The 23,002-nt window shown below is 39.9% G+C and overlaps 4 protein-coding genes and 1 pseudogene across 15 annotated transcripts in view; 2 read left to right on the plus strand and 3 right to left on the minus strand.

Annotated features, from left to right (window-relative positions):
• Positions 1–641: 641 nt before the first annotated feature.
• On the minus strand, positions 642–2,275 carry LOC147501340 (putative methyltransferase At1g29790; annotated as a pseudogene). The gene has a single exon (XR_015221319.1). The product of XR_015221319.1 is annotated as a putative methyltransferase At1g29790 (transcript).
• Positions 2,276–4,422: 2,147 nt separating this feature from the next.
• MSRA5 (Peptide methionine sulfoxide reductase family protein) lies at positions 4,423–6,117 on the plus strand. Its single transcript, XM_086606360.1, has 4 exons — positions 4,423–4,803; positions 4,941–5,056; positions 5,153–5,297; positions 5,473–6,117. The coding sequence occupies exons 1-4, from the start codon at positions 4,498–4,500 to the stop codon at positions 5,668–5,670; spliced, it is 765 nt and encodes a 254-aa protein (XP_086462486.1). The 5' UTR covers positions 4,423–4,497; the 3' UTR covers positions 5,671–6,117.
• Positions 6,118–7,011: 894 nt separating this feature from the next.
• Positions 7,012–8,923, minus strand: LOC147501342 (uncharacterized). The gene is made up of 3 exons (XM_086606364.1): positions 8,727–8,923; positions 8,573–8,638; positions 7,012–7,336 (listed from the first exon to the last, which is right to left on the minus strand). Exons 1-3 carry the CDS (start codon positions 8,769–8,771, stop codon positions 7,289–7,291), a joined length of 159 nt encoding a protein of 52 aa, XP_086462490.1. The 5' UTR covers positions 8,772–8,923; the 3' UTR covers positions 7,012–7,288.
• A 117-nt stretch (positions 8,924–9,040) lies between these two features.
• On the minus strand, positions 9,041–12,074 carry LOC147501343 (Membrane fusion protein Use1). 3 transcript variants are annotated; one of them, XM_086606361.1, is made up of 8 exons: positions 11,949–12,074; positions 11,776–11,868; positions 11,611–11,678; positions 11,179–11,248; positions 10,265–10,371; positions 9,983–10,087; positions 9,721–9,820; positions 9,041–9,425 (listed from the first exon to the last, which is right to left on the minus strand). In XM_086606361.1, the coding sequence occupies exons 2-8, from the start codon at positions 11,854–11,856 to the stop codon at positions 9,249–9,251; spliced, it is 708 nt and encodes a 235-aa protein (XP_086462487.1). In that variant the 5' UTR covers positions 11,857–11,868; positions 11,949–12,074; the 3' UTR covers positions 9,041–9,248. The 3 variants fall into 3 exon arrangements, with proteins under 3 accessions (XP_086462487.1, XP_086462489.1, XP_086462488.1); XM_086606363.1 differs by having other exon boundaries at positions 11,776–11,865; positions 11,949–12,015; XM_086606362.1 differs by having other exon boundaries at positions 11,964–11,987.
• Positions 12,075–12,664: 590 nt separating this feature from the next.
• LOC147501344 (protein FAR1-RELATED SEQUENCE 5-like) overlaps positions 12,665–23,002 on the plus strand; it is a 56,543-nt gene continuing 46,205 nt past the window's right edge. For 3 of the 9 annotated variants that reach the window (XR_015221350.1, XR_015221352.1, XR_015221351.1), the window contains exons 1-2: positions 12,665–15,616; positions 15,724–15,787. Coding sequence is in view for 2 of the 9 variants with exons in the window: in XM_086606366.1 (XP_086462492.1) it covers positions 12,796–15,616; positions 15,724–15,787; positions 15,872–15,968; positions 16,054–16,116; positions 16,225–16,287; positions 16,423–16,917 (3,603 nt within the window). In the remaining 7 variants the exon portion in view is untranslated. Of the gene's footprint in view, positions 15,617–15,723; positions 15,788–15,871; positions 15,969–16,053; positions 16,139–16,224; positions 16,288–16,422; positions 17,041–23,002 lie in introns of those variants that run through there. The other 6 variants (XR_015221328.1, XR_015221330.1, XR_015221327.1 and 3 more) reach the window with 5 other exon arrangements.

Raw genomic sequence — 23,002 nt, forward strand, 5'->3', positions numbered from 1 at the left:
CGCAAACATCCACAAGACTTTGCAGATGAAGTATGTTTTCAACATGCAAGATATACTCTGGAACAAGTGCTTCAGAATCACTTTCACAGTTAATGTTAGGGAAAGACGAGCGAACTATTAAACTGAAAGTCTGGAACAATAATACATACCCATAGCAAATACTAATGGAAGATGAGTTACTCTGCTCTTCCTGATATTCCACAAAAGTGTACAGAAGGTAGTTAGGGGGTCTGGAACCTACAAGGGCAACTAGCCATTATCTCCAATATAATTATCTGGGAAGCTTCTTAATCATACTCTTAGGAAAGGATCTAAAAAACACCCATGCTAAACATCCCGCCTCATCCTTCCTAACAAAAAATTACACCAACTACAAATGCATAGAAGTCTTATTACGTTTACTAAAAGTCTTTGGCATCACAATCCTTATTATTTTGGTGCTTAGCCAAAACGTGATTTTCAGTTCAGTGAATTGTCAATTTATGCTGGTTATGAAAGAGACACCACATTAACTCATGTTTTTGTGCTTTATTCACTTTCAAATGCTCAATGATCTAAACCCTATTTTCCCAATATGAAGCACAACATCTACCAGGCAGATGTCTTGTTGCTAGTGTGTTTTCATTGAAAGAGCTTAATGGTACAAGATAATCCTGCTACTGTAATTAACCACTACTCTCATTAACAACAATAAATTACAGGATCTCCCTCCACTGCCACTTCGCAGTATGGCAAGGAAACAACTTGCACTTCACTTATTCAACATACAAAAGAAATTTCATGCAGATGTTAAGGCAAAGAATTTACACACATATTGTGTGAGAAGAGATATAAAATACAATAGCATCCATACCTAAAACCAGTCAAAGCAAGCTTAGTGCGATTGTACTCTTACAGGCTTCTGAAAAATAGCAGACAAGTAAACCTGAGACTTTCCAGAAGAAACCATTTTTCCTCCTACCACCAATTTCAACTTCTTGTATCCAAATAGCTCAATTACCCGTGTTAGAGTCATCTTCTTCTCCTCATCTACACAATGAAAGTTATCCAACCAAAACAAGCCTCCAGCTCTTAAAACCCGATCAATATCAAACATCAAAAACTCCATTTTCTCTTGACGGCCCCTTTCGCCTAAACTATCGACAGCATGAACCAGATCAAACACATTGTCGTAAAAGGGGAACCTCTGATCTAAACTAAAGAACATAGGAAATAGCCCCCTTGCAGCAATAAACTCATTAAAAGGGGCATCAACATTCAATGTCGGTGTTACAACAGTCACATTTTTCTCTGCCATCCTCGCCGCAAAGGTCCCAGACCCACCGCCAATATCTAGTCCTATTCTAATTCCCCCACTCCCCAAATCCAAAACATCATCAACAAGAAAATCATTCTTACTTTTAGCCTTAACAAATCTATACTTTTCAGTTCCATTAACCAAATCAAAACAACCAACACAATCTCTACCAATTTTTTTACTATTCAAACACTCAAAAATTCTTACAACCAAGTCCACTCCAAGTAACAATTTTATCACTAATAGGTTTCCAAAGTGAGTAAGGAAAAGGTAAAAGACCAACCTTATTTACCGCCTTTGCGAAACATCTCCTTCTAGGCAATGGCTCACATCCTCTCAATATTAACTTCTGGGCAAGACTCCAATCATCAGGACAAGCTCCACCAACCTTATAATTCATATATTGAGACAAAAGTTCAATCGATTTCTCGCAAGAATGACCAACAGAAGCAACCATTTCAGTAATCCCACTTTTTGAATCTTTCCCTAAAGGCAATGAATGATGTTGCAAGAACAATTTAAGCTCATTTGCAACACTGGGTCTTGAAATATCAATGTTTTCATACCCAAGAACTTCCTTTTCCATCTGGGCTAGTTTCTTTTGAGATAAATCTATTTCTCTAAGGATTAAAGAAACTTGTTCTGAGATCAAAGACATGTTTTTATGAGTGTGGTGGACTGGTTGGTTGTTGTTTGGTGAATAAGTGAAAGCATAGAGTGCAAAGAGATTTGTTGTGAGAACTGAGAAAAGCATAAGTGCATTTAAAGCTGATGAACAGAGTGTAGCTCTTTTGAATCTTGCTGTTCCATCTCCTATTTTTAGTGAAACAGCGCCCATTTTTTTTGCACTGCTGGAACACGTACTTGCAAGTAAGAGAGAAAGAAGATCAAGAAGATGAAGTTCTGTCTCTACAAATCACGGGAAGTGTTTCTAGACAGTGAGATTTGTGGAGTGAAGAAAGTAAGTATGCGGTAGAAAAGAGGAAAAGACAGTAATAATTAATACGCGGAAATATTAGTAAGTTTAAGTTTAGACTTTAAGACACAGATCGTTCTGGTGTCGGTTGCATTTAAGCCCAAAAGACCTGGAAAGTGAAACCATGGTACAAATCATAGTACAAAATATCCCGATATATCCCGATATTTGGGGATATCTATCCATATTCCAGAAAAAGATATATAAATATCACGATATGTTCAGAGATATATACGACTGCAAATATCGGTGATATTTCAACGATATTTGTAATATTTGCGATATTTGGGGATATTTGGGGATATTTGGATATATTTTGCGATATTTGGGGATATTTTGTGTATATAATAATTTTATTTAATATTTACCATTATATTTCAAATAAATATAAATAATGTATCATGATATATCAAGAAATATCCACAATATCCACGATATTTTTCGATATTTTAGATATACCCACGATATTTGCATGTGAAACAATGTCAAATATCCCCAAAGAGGGGGATATATCCACGATACATATCCAGAAATTGAATATCGATAAATACCCATATCCTGATATTTTGTACTATGGTACAAATTGACAATGAATAATTAGACAACCTCACATAAAAAACTACAGAAAACACATCAAATCCTACAGCTGTCACTATAATTCTTTGCCAATTAAAAAAAATAGTACAAATTGACGATATATATCGTGTGATATCTGTAGTAATTTGGAGAACTGAAACGATATTTTGTGGCATTGTAACTTGATACGATCGATAGCGCCAGATATCCATCTATACTAATTTTTTCGAGGTTAACAATTTGTACTGTGTCATCTTCGGGGCAACGTCGCCCAGTTTATAGGGAAAAAAGTGAGGTGAAAAACTGAAATTTCTTACGGCTTTGACTAGTTGAGTGACCGAAACACTATTATACATTTATACTACTACAGTACTACGGTACTACCTGGTGCAATTGTGAGAAAATTTTGAAAATTTCATTTTTTCTGATTCGTAGAAAATATTACAAACTCTTGGTGCATTTTGTTCTATAATGCAGAATGGTAAACTTCAAAAGTAGTGCTCGAGTAGTCGAGTGGTTCATCAGTTGTGTCAAAGTGGCGCGATCATGTGAATGTGAGTGGAAGTGTGGAACAACCACCATGTCATGGGCGGCCGACAACATACATAGTTTTGGAAGTTGGAACTGCCCCTGTTGTAATGATTGTTTCTTTAAGTTTATTAGAAAGCACTGGTGTCTAAGAGTCGCATATACAAAAACTTCTAAGGGCTTCGTGCAATGGCTCTCCATTCTCTCAAAAGCAGAGAGAGTGGCAGTGGTTTTTCCCCTATTTATATATAACTCTTTATATATAGAGAATATTATTGAGGAATAGAAAATAGCGTGACGTAATTTGTAAAAACCCAAATAGTGTTATTTGAAGTGGCGTGGAATGCAAAATACAATTTCATACAGTGCTATTTGAAGTGGCGTAGGATGATTTTTATTTTATTTTATTTTATTTTTTTTGTTTTCATTCTGCACTGTTCGGAGTGGTGTGAAAAAAATGGGTTTCAAACTACATCAGTTCAAGTGGCGTAGAATTGTTCAAACCATTGCTCACCCAAACCTATTCTCTATCCGTATAACACTGTTATTTTGAGAGATAGAAATAGATAGTGGAGACCATTAAACTCAACCTAAGAACACAATTTTCCTTTTCATTATGGATATCTTGGATGCTTCAATCAAGATCAAGTGTGAACGTGAGAAGGTTATTTCAAATGGTGGGACCCAATCAGTGGTGGTTAGCACTTAGCACTTAGCATGAGTAAGGTGACCAAAAGAGAACAAGATCTGTGGTGTCTTTTATTGGGTGAACATGTGAGTATGTTGAAACGCAAGTGGGAGTATTTTGGACGTAAAACGTAAACATATAATGCAAAAGGTAATGGCCTAAATGCCTAATGGGAGAGAGAATCTACATGGGGTGTCATGTGGTCTTTTATAATCCAAAGTGGTGGTCCCTTAAATCTATTTCTCTGTATCATTGGCACTTTAAGTAACTAAAGGCCCATTGGAGTTGTTCTTCTTCGATCCCAGTAATTAAAAGCCCATTTACTAATAGGTTAATTAGGCTCCTTAACAACCGGGTCTGTAACTTATTTACCGGAAAACCAACCGTGCAAACCTTCGTCTCTCTCAGACAAATCTAACAAAAGCGAAAAACATGTCGAAGATGAAAATTTCGGTCGTTTTTTGTGTGTTAGGGTTTGCTGTCGTCAGCATATTTATGGCTAAAGGAGTCTTAAGTATAAGATTTCCTGATCAAATTCCTTTAGATGCCAAAGAACAAAACATGAATTATAATAATCAGCAGCCTTTAAAAACAGCAGTTTTTGCTCTGGGAAGTTTCTGGAGATCTGAAGCTGTGTTTGGTTGCTTGAATGGTGTTGTTAGAACTAGTGCTGGTTATTCTGGTGGTTCTAAACTCAATCCTGAGTTTAGAAGCTTAGGTGATCATGCTGAATCTGTTCAGTTTTTTTTTTTTTTTTTTTAACTAACTCTTTCTTTTATAAATTCGTACTTGATTTTTTGTTAATTTTTTTTAATCGAATCCATGACATGCATTGTAATTGGGGGACCTGTTGTAATGATTTGTTAATTGGTGAGCAGATTGAGTATAATCCAAGAATGATACATTTTAGGCAGCTTTTGGATGTCTTCTGGTCTAGTCATGATTCTAGGCAAGTCTTTGGACAAGGACCTGATGTTGGTAATCAGTACAGGTAATATATTCACCATTTAGAACTAGAAGGCCAGAAGCAAAAACATAATTTTTTAAGCTATACTTACCTGTGAAATGTGGTGTTATGTATTTTAAGGTCAATAATTTTCACTAATGGAACTGAAGAGGTGAGGTTGGCTGCTGCAAGTAAAGAAAGGGAACAGACAAAATCAAGGACTAATATTGTGACTACACAGATTCAACACTTGGGAACATTCTACCCTGCCGAGCCTGAACATCAGGTGGTGATCTACATAGTTTCATTCTTTTTATCGACTTCTAGTTTCCTTAATGTGGTTCTCTGACATTGTAGAAGTAGATCTTTCGTGTGAAACATTGTAATGTAGGAAGCTTCTGATATTGTGTAACTTGCCTTGAAAAAGTTCTTAACAATAGCTGGTTCTTGTTGTTTGGCAGAAATTTGAGCTCAAGCGAAACCCGTTCCTCCTCCAACTGATTGGAAACATGCCAGAAGAGGAACTTTCAAGGTCAAGCCTGGGAAGCAGATTAAATGGTTATGCAGCAGAGCTTTGCCCGCAAAAGACCCAAAAGCAAATTGATGCTAAAATCAATGACATTGTCAAAAAAGGTTGGCCCATATTGAGAGAAGTGTAAGAAGCAGATCTAGCAGAGGTTATGACTTTGTGCAGTTGATTCAGTATATCAAAATGCTTCTGCTGGCGGAATGAGTTTTAAGTTATCCAGCAAAATGCTCCGTGAGAGAAGTGTAGTTCAGACTTCAGAGTAAAAAAATTCGAATCGAAATGCTTGTCTTGGATAATGGGCTTCAACCTATCCATCGAATGGCTTCATGATTTCAAGAGAAGATGTGAGAAGAAAGATAAACTGGAAAAATGACATTTGTTGTATGTTGCATACTTGCATGTATCCTAGGTATGATCGGAACAACTATTCTCATTGTTGTATGCTGTCCATGTCTGAAGTGAAATCCCCCTGTGGCGAGTTTTGGCTCTCTATGTATTAATTATTGGATGGGAGGTCGACAAGAAAAGTAATACATGACTTGAGATTTTATTAATGAAAATTTCTTGATATTGTCAATATTCATAATTTTACTAAAACTGTGATACTCAAGGTCACTTACTGGGTCGCAAAAGGAGAGATCTATGCCTGTCGCCATAATCCTAATCAGCAGAAGGGGAGATCTACGCCCGTCACTATAATCCTAATCACACTGTTTTAATGATGTATGCGATATCACACTGTTTTAATGATCTATGCGATGTCTGATAGTCTGATGCAGATGATACGTATCTTTTGTTCAATGAAGAGTGTATCCTTATTTTTATACGTTTTCTTACAATTGGAATCAGAGGCTACCTCTCTTTAGATTTCCTTTGTTTGACTTGAAAGAGTAAGGAACCGATTTATCTTAGAAGACCAAAATGAATAGGGGGAAAACTGATGAATTAGGAACAGTTCAGTTGAATGACTTTCGAAGAATACCAACTGATTGTAAGTGTCACAAGCTTTTATAGGCTCTGCTCATGGTTAGCCACAAAACTAAAAACAGATTGAAGATCAATCCATAGCATAAACAATTGCTTTGCTTGCAGATAAAATACTTGCTAAATCCTTCTATTGGATTCCAAACTCTAGTAATACATGCATGGAAAAGTTCATGAAATTCATCGCGATAAAAAAAAAGGGTTAGTCAGATTCCAAATATAGCCTGAAGGCCACAACTACTTCCACTGTGTGCATCATCATCAGTATGTTTTCTGTAGTCTACCTGAAACTTCAATTAAAAGGGGAAGCAGTTCCATATACTCACAAAATGGGGGGGAAAGGATCAAGTACTCCCCGAAAAACAGAACACATGAATGGTATTGTCATACCTCCACCTGTGAGAAAATTAAAAACTTAATACCTGACAAATCAACAGATGGCCATTGCATATTCGTCACATGTCTATTGAGAGGGAGAGAGAGTGAGTTATCACTGAATATGATTCATAAATGCTGGCTAAAAACATCCTCAGATGCAGTAGCTGACTATTTTTTGTAAGAGCACAGTAAAACCAGTTGTTAAACACTCTTTCTTCGCATTACAAAAAGCAAAGAATCAAAAAACTTACATCAAACCTGCTACTAGAGTTGTTTGCAAGCAAATCAAACTTGAACTAAAAATAAAACATAACAGAAAACACCGATCTGCTAGTACTTTTTCTCATTTGAATTAATCATGAACCATATTTTGCCTCATCTCAACTTCAGTGATGAGCCTTAGCCTCTGCTTTCGTGTGCGATTTTGCCTTTGCCTGAGAAGAACAATAAAGAAATATTAATACCAGCTGCATTTGGAGTTCAAGACTTAAGTTAAGTTAGACTATCATACAAATTTATGTCCACATTGAAGTGGAACTTTATGCTTCGGCCTTGTTACTAGGTCCAACCATTGTTCTTAATGGTATATAAAGCTCTGGAGATTCCACAAACCTAAAAAAACATAGAAACCGCTAACGGTTCTAATTAAGAACTTCTCTATAATTGAACAGTTTTTGTAATATTTGGTTTATTGCCAATGAAAACAATTCATCTTCAAGCGACTGTATTGTCCAAAACCTATGATGAAGCAGAAGTCGTGTAATCTATATCAAATGTATTAGCGTAACCTGTAACACCATTAGCATCAAGTTTATTAGAGTACTCATCCAAAGTAAGTCTTTTTTCTGAGTCCAATGTGCTTCGTGTTAGGTTATTCTACATCAAGTCTATTAGGGTTTAGCTAGTGTTATATGTGAACGGTCCTCTCTTTATTTCAACCACATATTTATTTCACTAGTATAAGCCTTCTCGCGAAAGCACATATCTGAAACTCACTAGACCAAATCTTCACGACGGCACAAACCTTCCCAGACAAACACACACAGTTGACTCACAATCTTTACATGTTAATGAGCAGAAGTTACGAGTTTTCTTTATGTTGGCGTTTGGAGAACAACTGTAATTTTCAATAAAAGAAAACAACCCCAAGTGACCAATACTATCCTATTTTTTTTTACTATAACAAATAAGTGCCATAAACTCATGATGTTAAACAACAGGATTATTTGGAAGAACAAATTTTCATGCCTTAAAATCCTTAAATAATCGTCAAGGAAAAAGATTAAATGACGATGTTAGAGAAGTAGTCACTACATAATCAACTATGACATTCTACCAAAACACATTAGACTATATCATGCCTAAAACTGGCATTACATAATTGCACCTTATGACACCGTCCCAGTTCTCATTTTGTATATTTAAAATAATGCTTATTCTTCCTTCAACTCAACCATTTCTACTGCAAAGTAGAAAAATAATAAAAAATCTTTAGATGGGAAATTAATCCACGCCTATGCTATCAATGATTTCCATTCTTTATTACGATAAAATTAAAGCAAAATGGACTACTTACACATGATAGTCTTGACACTTAATATTGCTTTCGATCTAAAATCAATTCGTCCTAAATCTAAAATACTGAAATACAATACGGACAGTCGGAATACCTTGAGATACTTGAGCTTCAAGGTTCCATAAACGACACCAACAGTGACGGCAGAAGCACGAGCTACCTGCCAAAAATAAATAAGTTGATGAACAAATTATCAAAGTGAGACGTGTCAAAATCCGAGAGATAGTAGTAATGAAAAAACTTTTTACCAGAGCGAGAGAGCTTGTGCCGGAATAAAGACCTGGAGGCGCCATGGAAAATATCACGCAACTAGAAGAGAGGTTTTACTAATAATTAACAAAAAGGTACTTTTTCTTTATTGGCTTTTGAGTATTTTTCTCACACCCCTTTGTGTCTTACACTACACACCCTAGCCCTTATTCTTTTGCCTTTTTTGAGTTACAGCCCTGTATTTTTGGAAGTTGAGTTAGTATGACCCCGTTATTTTGAGGTCAAACCCATTGACTTGCTCAATATGACACAACTAGTAATTTGCGTAGTGAAAAAAATTCTTGATTGATTCTTTGTTTCAATGCCCAACTATGTAGAGTTTCTTTATAAAATCAACAAGGTATGGACTGTTTGAATGTAAATTCCTTGGGTACAAAAGAAACTCTTCATCACTATAGCAATTTACAGAGGCGCAAAACAATATGGAAACCTAACGCTACTGATGATTCTATGACAAAAATATCATGTCTTTCATGCCTGGCCTCAGTGCCACACCTATTCTATGTCACGCGGATGAGAAGCACAACCATGATGAATATACACGTCATGATAAAGATCAGGAGCCATGTAAAGCATGTGGTTTTGAAACTTCGCGAGTATATCTCCATGGCCCGTGTATTTGCATGACCCGTGCTTGCTAAGCTGTGCTCCACCGCCTTCTCTGTCGAATCAAGTAGCTGCGTTCAAACCACAATAAAGCTGTATGAGTAAACTAACATGGAAGAAAAATGTAAGTACTTCTAAAAAGGAAGATAAATTTAGCAGGACATGTAATCTGTCATATAACAAGTCCTCACACTGCTACACTATCTTTCAGTCGTCTCATTTAAAAGCACTAAAAATTTTGTGCGAATTTCTATATCAGGATAATTTTCTAAGTTCTATATTTCAATTTACGCAAATTAATGGGCACAGTGCATGATGTTTTCAAGAGGAGAAAATATAATCTCACAGGATCACTATCCCATATACCTTTTCTGTGTCTTGCAAAGATTGATTCATCATAAGGCTACTCTCCTTGAGTTGTCTTGCTAGACCGACCATTTCATCTGTCAAGTCATCCTGAAGCTTTCTGTTGACAAGATAACCAAAAAAGTGATGAACCGATGTAACACACGGATTAGGATCCATGATAGATATCAGCAGTTTTCCAGGTTGGAATCTTTTCCTTTCATGAAGATTGATATACAAGTATTCAACCAGTTGTGATTCTGCTTCAGAAATTTATGAATACCTATGCTTTTCGATGTGCGAATGTGCTGCATCATCCAACTTGACAGGCGCTGATGGATCAGCTTCTGTAATCTCATGATTTACATCTTCAACCTTTGGATGAGATCTGAGTAATTGACGGCGGACAATCAATATGTAAAATTAGAAATACAAAAGACAAAATATCTCCGCCCAAATTTCATAAAAATGAAATTAACTTGCAAGTTCGAAAAAAAGAAAAAAAGAAAAGAAAGAAGTGAAACACAAAACTAAAATAGAGGTCGAAAGAAAAAACAAAGCGTACACTAATCTCCTTCGCAATACCGGAGGACTGTAAGTTTTTTCCTCTGTTGTAGAAGCTATTTGCCCATCTCCAGTCACATCAACAGTCTCAGAGTATCTTGGCATAGACTGGCGATGTATAGCAAAAAGCTGATTAGATATTTGCATTGGAAGACTGAAATATGTACATATCTAAGGAAATAAAGGAAGCACCAGGCTTTCTCTTAAACGGACATGTCAGTTGACAACACTGTATAAGCTTATGAAGACACTATATACGCTTCCGACGAACATGTCCGTTTAAGAGAAAGGCACATCTTCAAGTCCTGGATGAAAGAATTACTGGACTTGTGAGAGTAAAATTATAATACGCAATTTCAAGTGACTTGATGTAAAAACAAATATAAAAAGGAGGCTTAAAAGAGGGTGGGGGAATTAACAATCAACCTAAACACACAAAGGACTAAAACAATGCCTAGCTTCCTTCAGTTTCAGGTTCGACTAATAAACCCGGAAAAGTTGCTTCATCTGTTCCATTAGGAAATTTGAACGTTCAAAATATAGGAAAGCTAGATGAATATCTACATGCTTTTTTTTTACAAAAAAAAACAGAAGCTCGAGGCAAAAGAACTATGAATACATTACTGACGTAGAATGAGTGAAATATATATATCATCTTAGGGAAGAAGTCCTTAGATACCCTCAAACATCTTGGATCAACAGTGGTGGGGAAACATCATAACAAAACGTGAGTGAGTGACATTTGTCGTTTGAGGCAAAGGTGATCCATACAGACTGCAGTTGTAGTTTTATGCATGTTCAAAGGCCCCCGACACAGATTGATATAAGCATTTCTATTTATAACCCTTTTAGTACGAAATAATTAATAAACCTTTTCCATAAGATCTTCCCAAAAGACTTAAGCAGTACACGCACCGGTGGGGCAGCCAATTTGGTAGCAAGGGCTTCAATCTTCTCCGAATAATTTTCCTTAGCCTTTGAAATTCTGAAAAGACCAAGCAGAGAAATTGCTTCATAAGAAACGAAAATTAACAAATGATCACTAGTTAGCTGTTGGATTGACGTGATAATGTGAAAAAAAAACATGTCCTTTATTGGTACACACTTCATTGTAGAGACACTTGTTATCTTTCTTTTACCTTAGACCTTACTGAAATGTGTGCCAAGTCCATGAACATAGCTCAATCACTAGGGGAATCATACAATTATCTATGTTGCCTCTCCACTTCTTGTTTCTTATATATCTCATAACAATATTGATCAAGTTCATCTCTAAAGAAACCAGTGTATATCATTAATGTATCGAAAGAAAAAAACAAACAGATTAGAGAAACTAAAAAGGCTAACCTTGGCAAGCCTTCTGGTGTAGTCTCTTCCACCAGTTGTTCTAATAACTCCCGTAGAGTAGCAACATACTATAAGAAACCATAAGATTATGTTTGTGCAAACCCAATAATTAGATGTATCCTAAGTTAATATTCCACAACCATGAATGAAAAAAATTGCACTTACATGCATGAGCTTTGTCTGATTCTGTTGGCGAGGTGCGGCAGTGAGTAATCTGTTTAAGTTTATCTCAGTCTTGCTGCCCATGACAAATATCTTCTGGCATTGAGATAAAACAAACAGATTTCAATGACTCTAAATTGAAAAAGTCGATGGATCAATGAAAAAGTAAAACATACCTTGAAATGGTGGAAGAAGAAAATGGGGGAAGGAAAAAAGTCTGGTGGAGAAGAAGAAGAATACGCAGGGGCAGTTTCGTCTTTTAAAAATTTTACTTTTCCATTCAAGTGGAATATCAAATGTCGGTAAAGTTTGGAATACCAGGTGGCGTACATAGGGGTGGAACTTGGGTCGGGTTAGCACAACCCCGATGGATTAAATCTGGATTTTTGTTGGTCTTGGGCTAACATGTAAAATCCGTGGTCCGGGCTTGGTTTCCTAAAATCAAAACCCGACTCAGTTTTGGATTAGGCTCGGATTAGAATATCAAATAAACCAAAAAATCCGAGCCGGTGTGCATATATATATACACGTATATTTTTCAATCCTTATATTTTTATAAAAAATAAATTTGAAAATCTATATTTTAAAGAGAATAATATAATCAACAAGGTTAATTTCCTTTCAAACAATCAAATCTCTTTGATTTCATTAGAAGATTTCAATTCCAATATTTTTTACTTTCTAATTCAAAAAAAAACCTGAGAAGTTTGACCAACCCGACATAACCCGAATTGGTTGGGTTGGGATGAAAATTTAAAGACAGACTAGGACTTAGTCCTCGGGCTCGGATTGAAACATTTGAAACTCGGGTTGGGCTCGGTGTCTCAACCCGACCCAACCCGACCGAGTTCCACTCCTATGCGTACAAAACAAAACGAGGGTCAGTGAGATCAGTTGACACTAATTAGTACCAGCTTCAAATCTCAGCAACAAAAACTCTTCAAGTAAGCTCAACTCTCTTTTTCCAATTTTGATCATAATAATTACTCAAAAGCCATAACCTTTTAATATATATATATATATATGGAAAACAATACTAGTGAGTTTGATAATTCGATATTTGAAGCATCAGATAAAGGTGAAATGAGTTCATCGAGTAAACCATATGTAGGAATGGAATTTGATTCACTACACCAAGCATTTCTATTTTATAATGAGTATGCTGCTGTTATTGGGTTTAGTGTTAGGAAAGACAAGACACGTAAATCGAATGTGGATGGGTCATATCTATTTAGAAGATTTTGTTGTTCTAAAGAAGGGTTTCCAAGGAACGGTCGTGATAATGGGAATGAAGGGTTTGTGCAGATTAGAGATGGTGTTGCTGTTAAGGTGGAGTTGAGGATTCCACCTGTTCCGAGGTTAAGTAGGCGGGCGAAGATTGAAATGAAAAGAAGAGCGGAAGTTTTGCAGAAGATGAGAGTAGGGTGTAATGCGAAGATGGATGTTAAAAGGAGTTCCGATGGAAAATGGATTGTGCAGAAGTTTGTGGAGGAACATAACCATGAATGTGTTAGTCTTGGGGAAACACATTTACTGAGGTCACATAGAGGAAGACAAGTTACTAATGGAGAAAATGGTGGTAGTGAAGGCGGGGAGCTTGATTTGGCTGATGAGTTAAGTAACCGTAAACCATCAGTTGGAATGGAATTTGAATCTCATCACAAGGCATTTCTTTATTACAATGCATATGCGAGAGTTTTGGGCTTTGTTGTACGGAAAGACAAGACTCGTAAATCGAATATTGATGGTTCTCTTCTTTTTCGTCGATTTTGTTGTTCAAGGGAAGGTTATCGTCGGAAAAACGGGGAGGATGATACTAATGACAGGAAACACGTGAGAGGTGGTGTTGTTGTGAAGGTGAAGCCGCGGATTCTTCCAGTCACAAGGGTAGGTTGTAATGCAAAGATGGAGGTGAAGAAAACATCTGATGGTAAGTGGATAGTTCAAAAGTTTATTGAAGAACATAACCATGAATTTGATCGTTTGGGAGATTTGAATATGTTAAGGTCTCAGAAAGACACACAGTCAACTCAGGGACCACCGGTTAGTGTAATGACTGATGAGGGTACGACACAGAAACCGCTACTGCCATCGTTGTTAAGGGAGGTTTCCGGGAGTGAGAAGGCTTTTTCTGGTAAACCTCGTTTTAGAAACCGCATGAGTAAGAAAAGGAAGAAGAAACTTGAGAAGGGTGATCTGCTGGTTATCTTCAATTACTTCAGACAGATGCAATCAGAGAACCCATCATTCTTTCATGCTGTACAAGTCGATGGAGATGATAATATGCTGAACTGTTTTTGGGCCGACTCAAGGTCAAGGTTGGACTTTGGTTACTTTGGTGATGTAATTTCTTTCGAGACCAATTATGGGACATCCCAATATGGACGTCCGTTTTCCCCAATTTTTGGTGTGAATCATCACTCACAGACAGTCCTGTTTGGTTGTGCAATAATTTTGAATGAGAGTGAGGAGTCCTTTACTTGGTTGCTAGAGACATTGTTGAAGGCAATGCGTGGGCACCGGCCAATCAGAATTGTTACTGATCAAGATGAAGAAATGGAAAAAGCAATTGAACGGGTGTTACCAGGAACTCTCCACTGCTTATCTTTACGGTATATCTTGCAGGGTACAGCTAAAAACTTGAGTCATTTGTACAATGATGGAGTTGACTTTGGTACAGATTTTAAGAAATGTATCTATGAGCCCCTATCGCCTGATGAATTTGAGACAAGGTGGGTATCATTACTCAATCAGTACGAAATTTGCGATAATGAATGGCTTGACAATATATACAGTAAGCGGCACAAGTGGGTTCCACTGTACTCCAAACAGATCTTCCAGGCAGACGTGATGACATCTCAACGAAGTGAAAGTATACATTCTTTCTTCAATGACTACTTGAATAGGACACTCCCTTTCAATGATTTTGTCAACCAATATGAAAAGGCACTAGTCAATAGTCGAGAAAAGGAAGCTTATGAAGACTTAAAGTCGCACCAAATTAGGCATGCTTTGAAGTCCGACCTCCCAATCGAAAAACAAGCCGCTGACGTTTACACCAGATCAATGTTCAAAGAGTTCCAGAAGGAGTTTTGTGATAGTGTTAACTACATTGCAGTAGAGACAGATACCATAGAGACAAATAGGACCTTTGTGGTCTCAAGGTGGGGACAGAACAGCAGCCGGATTGTTAATTTTTACTCATGTGACAATGACATTCGTGTGTGCTGTAGTTGTCTAAACCTTGAGCTCATGGGAATTCTGTGTAGGCATATTTTAAAAGTCTTCTCAGCTACAAACATTATGTTGGTTCCAGAGGCTTACTTCAAGAAAAGGTGGACAAAAAGAGCAAAATGGGGTGTTGTTTCGGATGATAGCAACAAAGATATGCAAACTGACCACCAAAATCCCATAGCTTCTCGCTACAATGAGCTCTGTCGTCTAGCTCTAAGTATTTCCGCCAAGGGTGCAATTTCTTTGAAAGCATATCAAATCGCTAAGTCTAACATTGTAAACAAAATAAGGGAAACAGAAAAGGATGCTGAGGAAGACACTCATACAAGTATAAATCAGCTTGATGCTGATTGCATGAGAATATCACGTCCTCCAGTTGGAATTATCGAAAATTGCACAAGCTCTAACAACCTGGTGGCAGAGGACAATCATATGTTATCTGCGGTGAGCCAAGTAGGATTCTATGACTCCCCTCGTGCTCGAGCAAGAGGTCGGCCCCCGAAAAGAATTACGCCGTTAGTGGGAGAGAGTCAAAGTTGTAAGAAAGCCAGAAATGGACCTGATACAAGTGATAGTGTAACGCCTTTACATTCGCGGAGAGGGGTGCCAGGTATCTTTTCATATACATCTGGTATTCCTCATAATATGCAAATATTTATATTAGTATTTGTATATCTGTTTTCCCAGTTGATGAGTGTTAATTTGGTTTGACCTCAGAACCGCATGATCCTTGCCATGCGGGAGACATGGGTGGTCAAGAGACTCAAAGTCATAGACTATTGTAAGTTGATCTAAATTTTCTTGTTTTATACACTGATTAACGTGTGAGTTTACTTGGCATGGTTTAAAAAACTTCCTACTGTAGGAACATGTCCCCAGACATTTGTGTATATGCATGCCCTCCTGGTCCCTCAGGTGATCTGAACGACCAGTATCACTCATCTGAAACTGCGGCTTTTGGGGTTAGTTTATTGAACAATCTTTGTGTTCTGTTTGGTGGAGTATAAGTGAATAATTTTGCAAAAAGTGATTTTGCGTCGTTTACAGGAACCTTTTGCTGGCCTTTCCTGCATCCAGACTTCCGAACCAAATTTTTTTGATCTTAATCAGGTGGGCATGTGGTAAGAACATGGTATGTTATTTTTTTTGATGTAAATGTTGCAAGAGGCATGCTCTGTCAGGTATGTATAATTCAGTGCACTTCAATTAATTTGTCAGGATGTGACAGTTGGATCTTCAAGCCTCCAATGTTCTCAAACAAGCCATTTAGACCTTAATCAGGTGAGAGTTTTGCCATTATTTGTATTTCGGTAAAATTTTTTTTTTTAAAATGGATTGTCAGTCTTATTCTCAGGGTTTTAGAAGTAAGTTAAGATAAAATGTGGCTTGATTCTCTTATTTTATTTTTTGGTTTAGGTTAATCATGTTGGTGGACCATCAGATTCGTGGCTTCCACCTTCCTCGGGATGGTTCAAGCTCAATTTCGTTGGAAGTAGTAAAGAGGTTTGTATGGGAAGCACTAGCAGAAGAGTTGCTGGTTTTGGCGGTACAATTTCAATTAGTGATGGATCTGTCATTAAAGCTTTTGCTGGATCAGCTGGAGAAGTGCCAGCAGTGGATTCAGAAGTTCTGGCTCTTTGGAATGGATTAAAGTTACTCTCCACTCTTCCTTCCAGCCCAGTGTGGATTGAAGGGGAATCTGAACTTGTCATCAAGTGGTTGACAAGGGATATTGATCCACCTTGGAGGTTTACCCCAATGTTCTTCGAGATACAGTCCATTATGTCCAGATTAGTTTTAGGACGGATCTCCCATAATCATAGGGAAGGAAACTCTCTGGCTCATAAGCTTGCAAATGAAGGTTTAACAAAGGACTCCCTAACCGTTTGGGATCAAATGCCAAATCTGTAAATTTTGTTTTTATATTTTTTTTGTTTTTCTCCCTTCTGTAAGAGTGTAGAACCATACGAAGTTTATTTAAATTTCATTTTAATGTACATTAGTTCAGAGAAAGGGGTACTCATATCCCATCCCATTCCCCCCCCCCCAAAAAAAAAAAAAAAAAAAAAAACTAACTTGTCAGGCCGTTCCGCTCCGTCTCTGTAAGTGTGAGACTTATTAATGAAGTGTGTTACTGAATCTGGAATTACTTTTCTTTACTATAACTTGTATTTTCGGTAAATCTAATTTCAAGGCTAAACCATAAAGTGAACAAAGAAGCTGATCAAGTTAACCGACAGTTTTCAGTGTTTTTAATAAGAAATCAATAAGAAGAAATCAAATAAGGTTTTAGAAAGAAGAAGAATGAAAAGAAGAACAAAAGAGTGTTTTTTTCTCCGATCACAATTTACAACGGTTTATAAATGTTAGTTTCACCGTCCTTTTGGAATCGGATGGAAACCCATAAATAGACTATAGTTTAGATTTAAATCATTATAATTTCAAGAGATTATTATTATATATTTGTTAATCTAGAATATAATGTCAAAGAGATTCTTCAGCATTTGTTATCTTGTGGATTTGCATTGCACTGTTTCAGCAACTCAGCTAAGTTTTCTGCCACTTGCGTTTTGTTTTGTTTAATTAGGATTTGTGGGCTGAAAAATAATAAAGGTTACGGCACTTTCACTTTTGAAGGTGGGGAAAAGTTCCCAATGTTTGCGTCATATTTGCCTCCCAATTCAAAAGAAAATCGCAGAAATTGAAGAGATGCTTGAGGATATCCACCAACTCCCACCCTCTGCTAGAACTAGAGCAATTGATCAAACAGAAAAAACCTTATATAAGCTCCTTTGCAAACCTCGTACTACATGAAGAAAGTCATTGGACACAAAGAGCGAATGCTACCTGGCACCAAGAAGGAGATGACAATACCAAAAAAAATCCCTTGTCTCTCATCATCAACAGACAAGCCAAAGGTATCACTACAATCAAAGACGCGGACGACAAATGGCAACAGGAAGAAGAAACCATTTCAAAGGTTTTTGTGGAACATTTCCAAAGAAACTTTGAAAGTTCTGATGATGATTCGACAAGCCAAATCTTCAACTCTTGTACACCAAGAGTTACTGCGCTGGACAACAAAATCCCAAAGGAGGACGAAATCAGAGTAGCAGCTTTCTAGATTGTAGCAAACAAAAACAAATCCGCAGGGCTAGATGGATTTACAAGAAAGTTTTTTCATACCTACTAGATATTGTTGGCGGGGACTTGACAAACTTCATTCAACAATTCTACTTCAATGCCCATTTCACAAAACCTCTGAACCACACAAACATCGTCTTAATCCCAAAAACAAAAAAAACTGATCATCCTTCTCATTTTCGCCCAATTTGCAGCCTTTGTAATGTGGCCTACAAAATTTTGTCCAAAGTTATAGTGAATCGTTTACGACCATGTAAAGGTGTGGTGTGTTATTCCCTTACAAACAGTCTCTGGGGACTGATATGAATAGATGGATGAGACCGAGTTCGGCTTTTGGAGCCGAATCGCCACGATGATCTTACTCGGGGGTTGGGCTCGAGTAGAATCGTCCTGGGCGTAGTTCATAGGAATGGTATTTATAGAGATTGAGAATGTATCCTCACCCTCTACGTGTAAAGGACGTCACCAACGTGGGGTGTGGATCATGGGAGCACGTGAGAAATATCTACATAGGTCTGCTGTGATGATGAGGAGTGGCGATCACGGGCAAAAATAGCTTTGGCGTGTCGGATCGCGGTCGGGCTTAGTACAAGTACTCCTTCAGTCATGATTGCTTATGGATAGGGGGTCTGTGTCATTGCCTGGTGTAGTTCGCGTGATAATGCGATCTGTCTTGTGGCGCGATGTTGGTTCGCGGATGCGACCTGATACCATAGGTCGGTGCACTAGTTCCATCATGTTAAGCGCGTGCTGGATAGGGAATATCACTCCCCTACACAGCCCCCTCTCAGTAGGTTGTGATAACGACCTGCTGAGAGAGAACGGTGGCACGCGCGTACTATGTGATAGTTGGGGATCGGCCACGATCAGTGTAGAACAGCTAGTGTTAACCGCGTGAGTTGGTTAGTGCGATCGTGTGTGGCGTGTGCGCGACGCGTGGATGATGATCCGATTCGCAAACAAAGGAAGCGTGGGCCCGTTTTTCGGGATGTGAAAAGACAAGACAGTTACTTGGAAGTCGTGGGGGCTAGGGCTAAGGTGTAATCATAATGCCTTGGAAATTGGAGGGGCGGTTGTTCAAAAATTTTACTTGCTTGACTGAGGCTTCATTTGGCTACTTCGTTTGGTAGAGAGAACTTCATTAGCGCATCATCCCTCAGGTTAGTTTCCGCGCCATTTTGAACTGTTTCCCTTGTTTAGTGTTAAGCTTCTGTGCTAAAGTTGTTAGGGTGCTCTGTTAGATACCAGTAGCTAGGTTTGTTAAGCTTAGGGAGAAGAATGTCGGATTCGATGACTTTCTCGCCTCGAAGTCGCGTGAAGTTTCCCTTGGTTGGGAAGAGGAGGAGGAGACAGACGAATCAGTTGGTAAGCTGGGTGAGGAAGATAGGGATGAGGCTGAGGCTGCGAGTGAAGAAGGCGATGCTCGATCTGCTTCTGTGGTTGCTGACGTTGGCACTTCAGGACGCGGTGAGAGGTCGGCTTCGAGCGAGCTACCGCCTAGGGCTGTGGATAAACACGCTTTGAGGGCGTTTCCATATCTGAGGAAAAGATATGGTATAACCGTAGAAGGTCTGGAGATCCACGAGCCTGACCGAGGCGTCCTGGTCTTTAGCGATAGGTACGTCCCACCGCATCACGGGGTGATGATCGTGCGAGGGGCGGTGAGGGCGCACATGACGATACCCTTTTCGAAGTTGGTTTGTCAATTTTTGAACCGCTGTGGCAAAGCGCCTGTGCAGTTCGTGGGTAACACCTGGCGGTTGTTGAAGGTGTTCGACCTGTTGAACGCCAGCGGTGAATACCAGATCGAAGTCACTGATATTATCGAGCACTTCACTTTGAAGCGATCTAGGGCATATAATTTTAGCTTGCAAACCCGAGCTACTCTGTCACCCGTTCTGGATGGAGTGAGTAATGAGTCTTGGGATAAAAGACCGTTTCTGTTAGTCGGTAACTACTGTGCGAGCGGGTTCAGTGTGGACAGGAAAATATGTGATTTCACTGGTGGGTACCAGTACGCTTTCTTAGGTTTTACGCTGATATCGAGTGATCTTGTATTGATCTAACATTTGTTATTTTGTCTTTTGTACAGATACCCGACACGACAGCGAGACGAACCAACCGATGTCGAGATCGAGATTCGGTGGCCGACGCGCGACGAAAATCGCCAAGTTGCCTGAGGTCGCCGAATTCTTTAAGGAGCGTGGAGGGCCTGTCGTTCGGAAGAGAAGGGAAGCTCAGAAAACTAGGGCTCGTGGTAAGGGAGCGTCTAAAGTACGTGTTATGGAGAAGCGTGGGAGTGATTTGGTGACCAGAGAGGATAGAAACCGGGCCGTCTTTGGGGTGAAGCGACCCACCGAAGTCTTTGGGGCCTCGGTCCGGGTCGGGCATGGGTCGGGAGGATGCTCCTTTCGGCGTGGAGGGCGTTCCTTCCGGCGTTCGAATACCGACTGCGCTAAGGCTGCGAGGGTGGCCCGGATCGCCGCGGGGTGGTGAGGTGCGAATGGGTGGGAGGGCATTTCGCAATCCGTAATCGAGGCCGATGCGACTTCAGCGTTCTAGTTGAGGGCGCCGGAGGTTGCCCTGAGGTCATTCGACCGGGTGGTTGGAGATGCCTCGAGGCAAGATGAAGGAAGGTTGGCTCGAGAGGAACGGTAAGGAGCCGTCCGATACTGGCAAGGACGAGTTGGAGCGCAACCTGATGTATGTTGATGAAGTAACTGGGAAGAAGCGTTCTGTGAAGAGGTCGGACTGCAGCTACAAGTCCGCACCCATAGCCGCTTGCTTGTTAGAAGGGATGACGCTTGATGGTGATAGGAAGGACCTTGACTCTAAGGAACTAGAGTCGAATGTGAGAGCGGTGGATAAGGCGATTTGCCTGGTAAGTGGTAGTGTTATTACTGATTGTGCTATCCCTTATTGTACATTGTTGCTTATCGTTTGTTTGTGGTACTATGTGCGAGCTGCTGCAGATGGTTGCCGGGTATCAGAAACTGAAGACAACTGCCTTGTTTGCTGAGATGGAGAAGTCGGAGGTTGAGGCCTTGAGGCTCGAGGTCTCCGATCTCCGAGCGATATCTCAATCGGAGAAGGTGGAGCTGATATGTTGAAAGGCGCAACTAGTTCTGCCGCTCTCTGGAGAGGACGTCGGCTGAACGAGGCGCCGGGAAGGCATGAGGTCGATGATTTGAAGAAGAAGGCATTCTTTGCTAATCGCTTTCGCTGCGTTGTAAAAGCTACTGCAATGGAGGCTAAGGCGGCCTATCTTGCCATCCGTCTTTGAAATAGAAGAACTGGAGGCGAGGTATGGCGACTGCGAAGAGCCGGCTCAAGGACCTGCAATAGATCGACAGTCGACTTCATTTCGAGGTCGGTCGTCTTTGATGCTTCGCGATCGATTCTGCACCTTTCTTGGTGAGGTGGTTGCGGATCAACCTCCCGTCGTTGGCGGTCTGGGTGGGACGCTAACTGAAGCAGTAGTGGCGTCTCCTGGTGATCCGAGCTGTTCCCAAGTGCTGGACGTCCCTCTGGTTGAAGGCTTTGATGATGTTGTTTGAAAGTTGAATGTCTGGTTTTTGTGTTTGTAAGCGGCCTCTGGCCTAAACCAATAGAGCTGTTTTCCCGGGGTTACCTGGGCAGTTCGTCTTTTTCTTTGTCTGTCTTTATGATACTGATGTTTTAGTTGGGCTGGATTTCCTGGGTAGACCCAGCAGGTCGGTGCTCTGGATCTGATGTCACTGGATCCGATATGTGTTATTCTTTTGGTGAAACACTTGATTAATGTTGTATATGTTTTGGTCTGATTTGTTCATGGCTTTGATTCTGTGTACGCATTTTGCTTCTGAAATGTATTCTTGCTACATGTTATGCTGCTATGATAATGTATGGGAACACGCTATGTAAGCGTTTGATCTTTTAGGACGAAAAGGGGCTTTTGCCCCTGTAAGTTCGTGGGCTATGGTGCTCACTGGGAGCGTTCTTCGTTGGTTAACCCTAGGAGTATCGGTCCCCGTCTAGTAAGAATGAAAGAGGCTATGAGCCTGTAAGCGCCCTAGAACGTCCTGCTCGGGTGAGAGTTTGTTTTAGTCGCTGAGGGCGTTACGTTTCACGAGGCGTTCGCTTAGTTGATTCGAAAAGTATATGCCCCAACTTAGCGAGACTTCAAGAGGCGATAAGCTGTGAGCTCTCGAGCGTCGCCCGGCGTATGAGCGTGTTTAGCCCCCGAGGGCGTTCTGCTCCTGTGAGTGTTCTCGCTTAGTTGATTCGAAAAGTGTATGCCCCCAACTTAGCGAGACTCGGAGAGGCGATAAGCCTGTAAGCTCCCGAGGCGTCCCGCGTATGGCGTGTTTAGCTCGGAGGCGTTCACCGCTTAGTTGATTCGAAAAGTGTATGCCCCCAACTTAGCGAGACTCGGAGAGGCGATAAGCCTGTAAGCTCCTGAGAGCGTCCTGCGCGTATGAACGCGTGCTTAGCCCCTGAGGGCGTTCTGCTCCTGAGAGCGTTCTCGCTTAGTTTATTCGAAAAGTGTAGGTCCTCAACTTAGCGAGATTCGGAGAGGCGATAAGCCTGTAAGCTCCTGAGAGCGTCCTGCGCGTATGAACGCGTGCTTAGCCCCTGAGGGCGTTACGCTCTGAGCGCGTTCACTTTAGTTGATCCTAGAAGTATAGGTCCTCAACTTAGCGAGACTTCGGAGAGGCGATAAGCCTGTAAGCTCCTGAGAGCGTCCTGCGCGTATGAGCGCGTGTTTAGCCCCTGAGGGCGTTCTGCTCTTGAGAGCGTTCTCGGTTAGTTGATCCTAGAAGTATAGGTCCTCAACTTAGCGAGACTCGGAGAGGCGATAAGCCTGTAAGCT

This window comes from Coptis chinensis, chromosome 4 (assembly GCF_015680905.1).
Source record: "Coptis chinensis isolate HL-2020 chromosome 4, ASM1568090v1, whole genome shotgun sequence".
NCBI classification, from domain to species: Eukaryota; Viridiplantae; Streptophyta; class Magnoliopsida; order Ranunculales; family Ranunculaceae; genus Coptis; species Coptis chinensis.

Bases quoted from the DNA above. Each gene is read 5' to 3' on its own strand.
- LOC147501342 (XM_086606364.1), bottom strand. From the start codon at position 8,771: ATGGCGCCTCCAGGTCTTTATTCCGGCACAAGCTCTCTCGCTCTG. The intron at 8,639-8,726 runs GTAAAAAGTTTT...TATTTTTGGCAG, and splicing joins GCACAAGCTCTCTCGCTCTG to GTAGCTCGTGCTTCTGCCGT. The intron at 7,337-8,572 runs GTATTCCGACTG...TGTTCTTCTCAG, and splicing joins TGAAGCTCAAGTATCTCAAG to GCAAAGGCAAAATCGCACAC.
- MSRA5 (XM_086606360.1), top strand. From the start codon at position 4,498: ATGTCGAAGATGAAAATTTCGGTCGTTTTTTGTGTGTTAGGGTTTGCT. The intron at 4,804-4,940 runs CAGTTTTTTTTT...TTAATTGGTGAG, and splicing joins GTGATCATGCTGAATCTGTT to CAGATTGAGTATAATCCAAG. The intron at 5,057-5,152 runs GTAATATATTCA...ATGTATTTTAAG, and splicing joins GATGTTGGTAATCAGTACAG to GTCAATAATTTTCACTAATG.
- LOC147501343 (XM_086606361.1), bottom strand. From the start codon at position 11,856: ATGGGCAGCAAGACTGAGATAAACTTAAACAGATTACTCACTGCCGCA. The intron at 11,249-11,610 runs GTTAGCCTTTTT...TGGTCTTTTCAG, and splicing joins ACACCAGAAGGCTTGCCAAG to AATTTCAAAGGCTAAGGAAA. The intron at 10,088-10,264 runs GTACGCTTTGTT...TCAATTACTCAG, and splicing joins GTATTGCGAAGGAGATTAGT to ATCTCATCCAAAGGTTGAAG.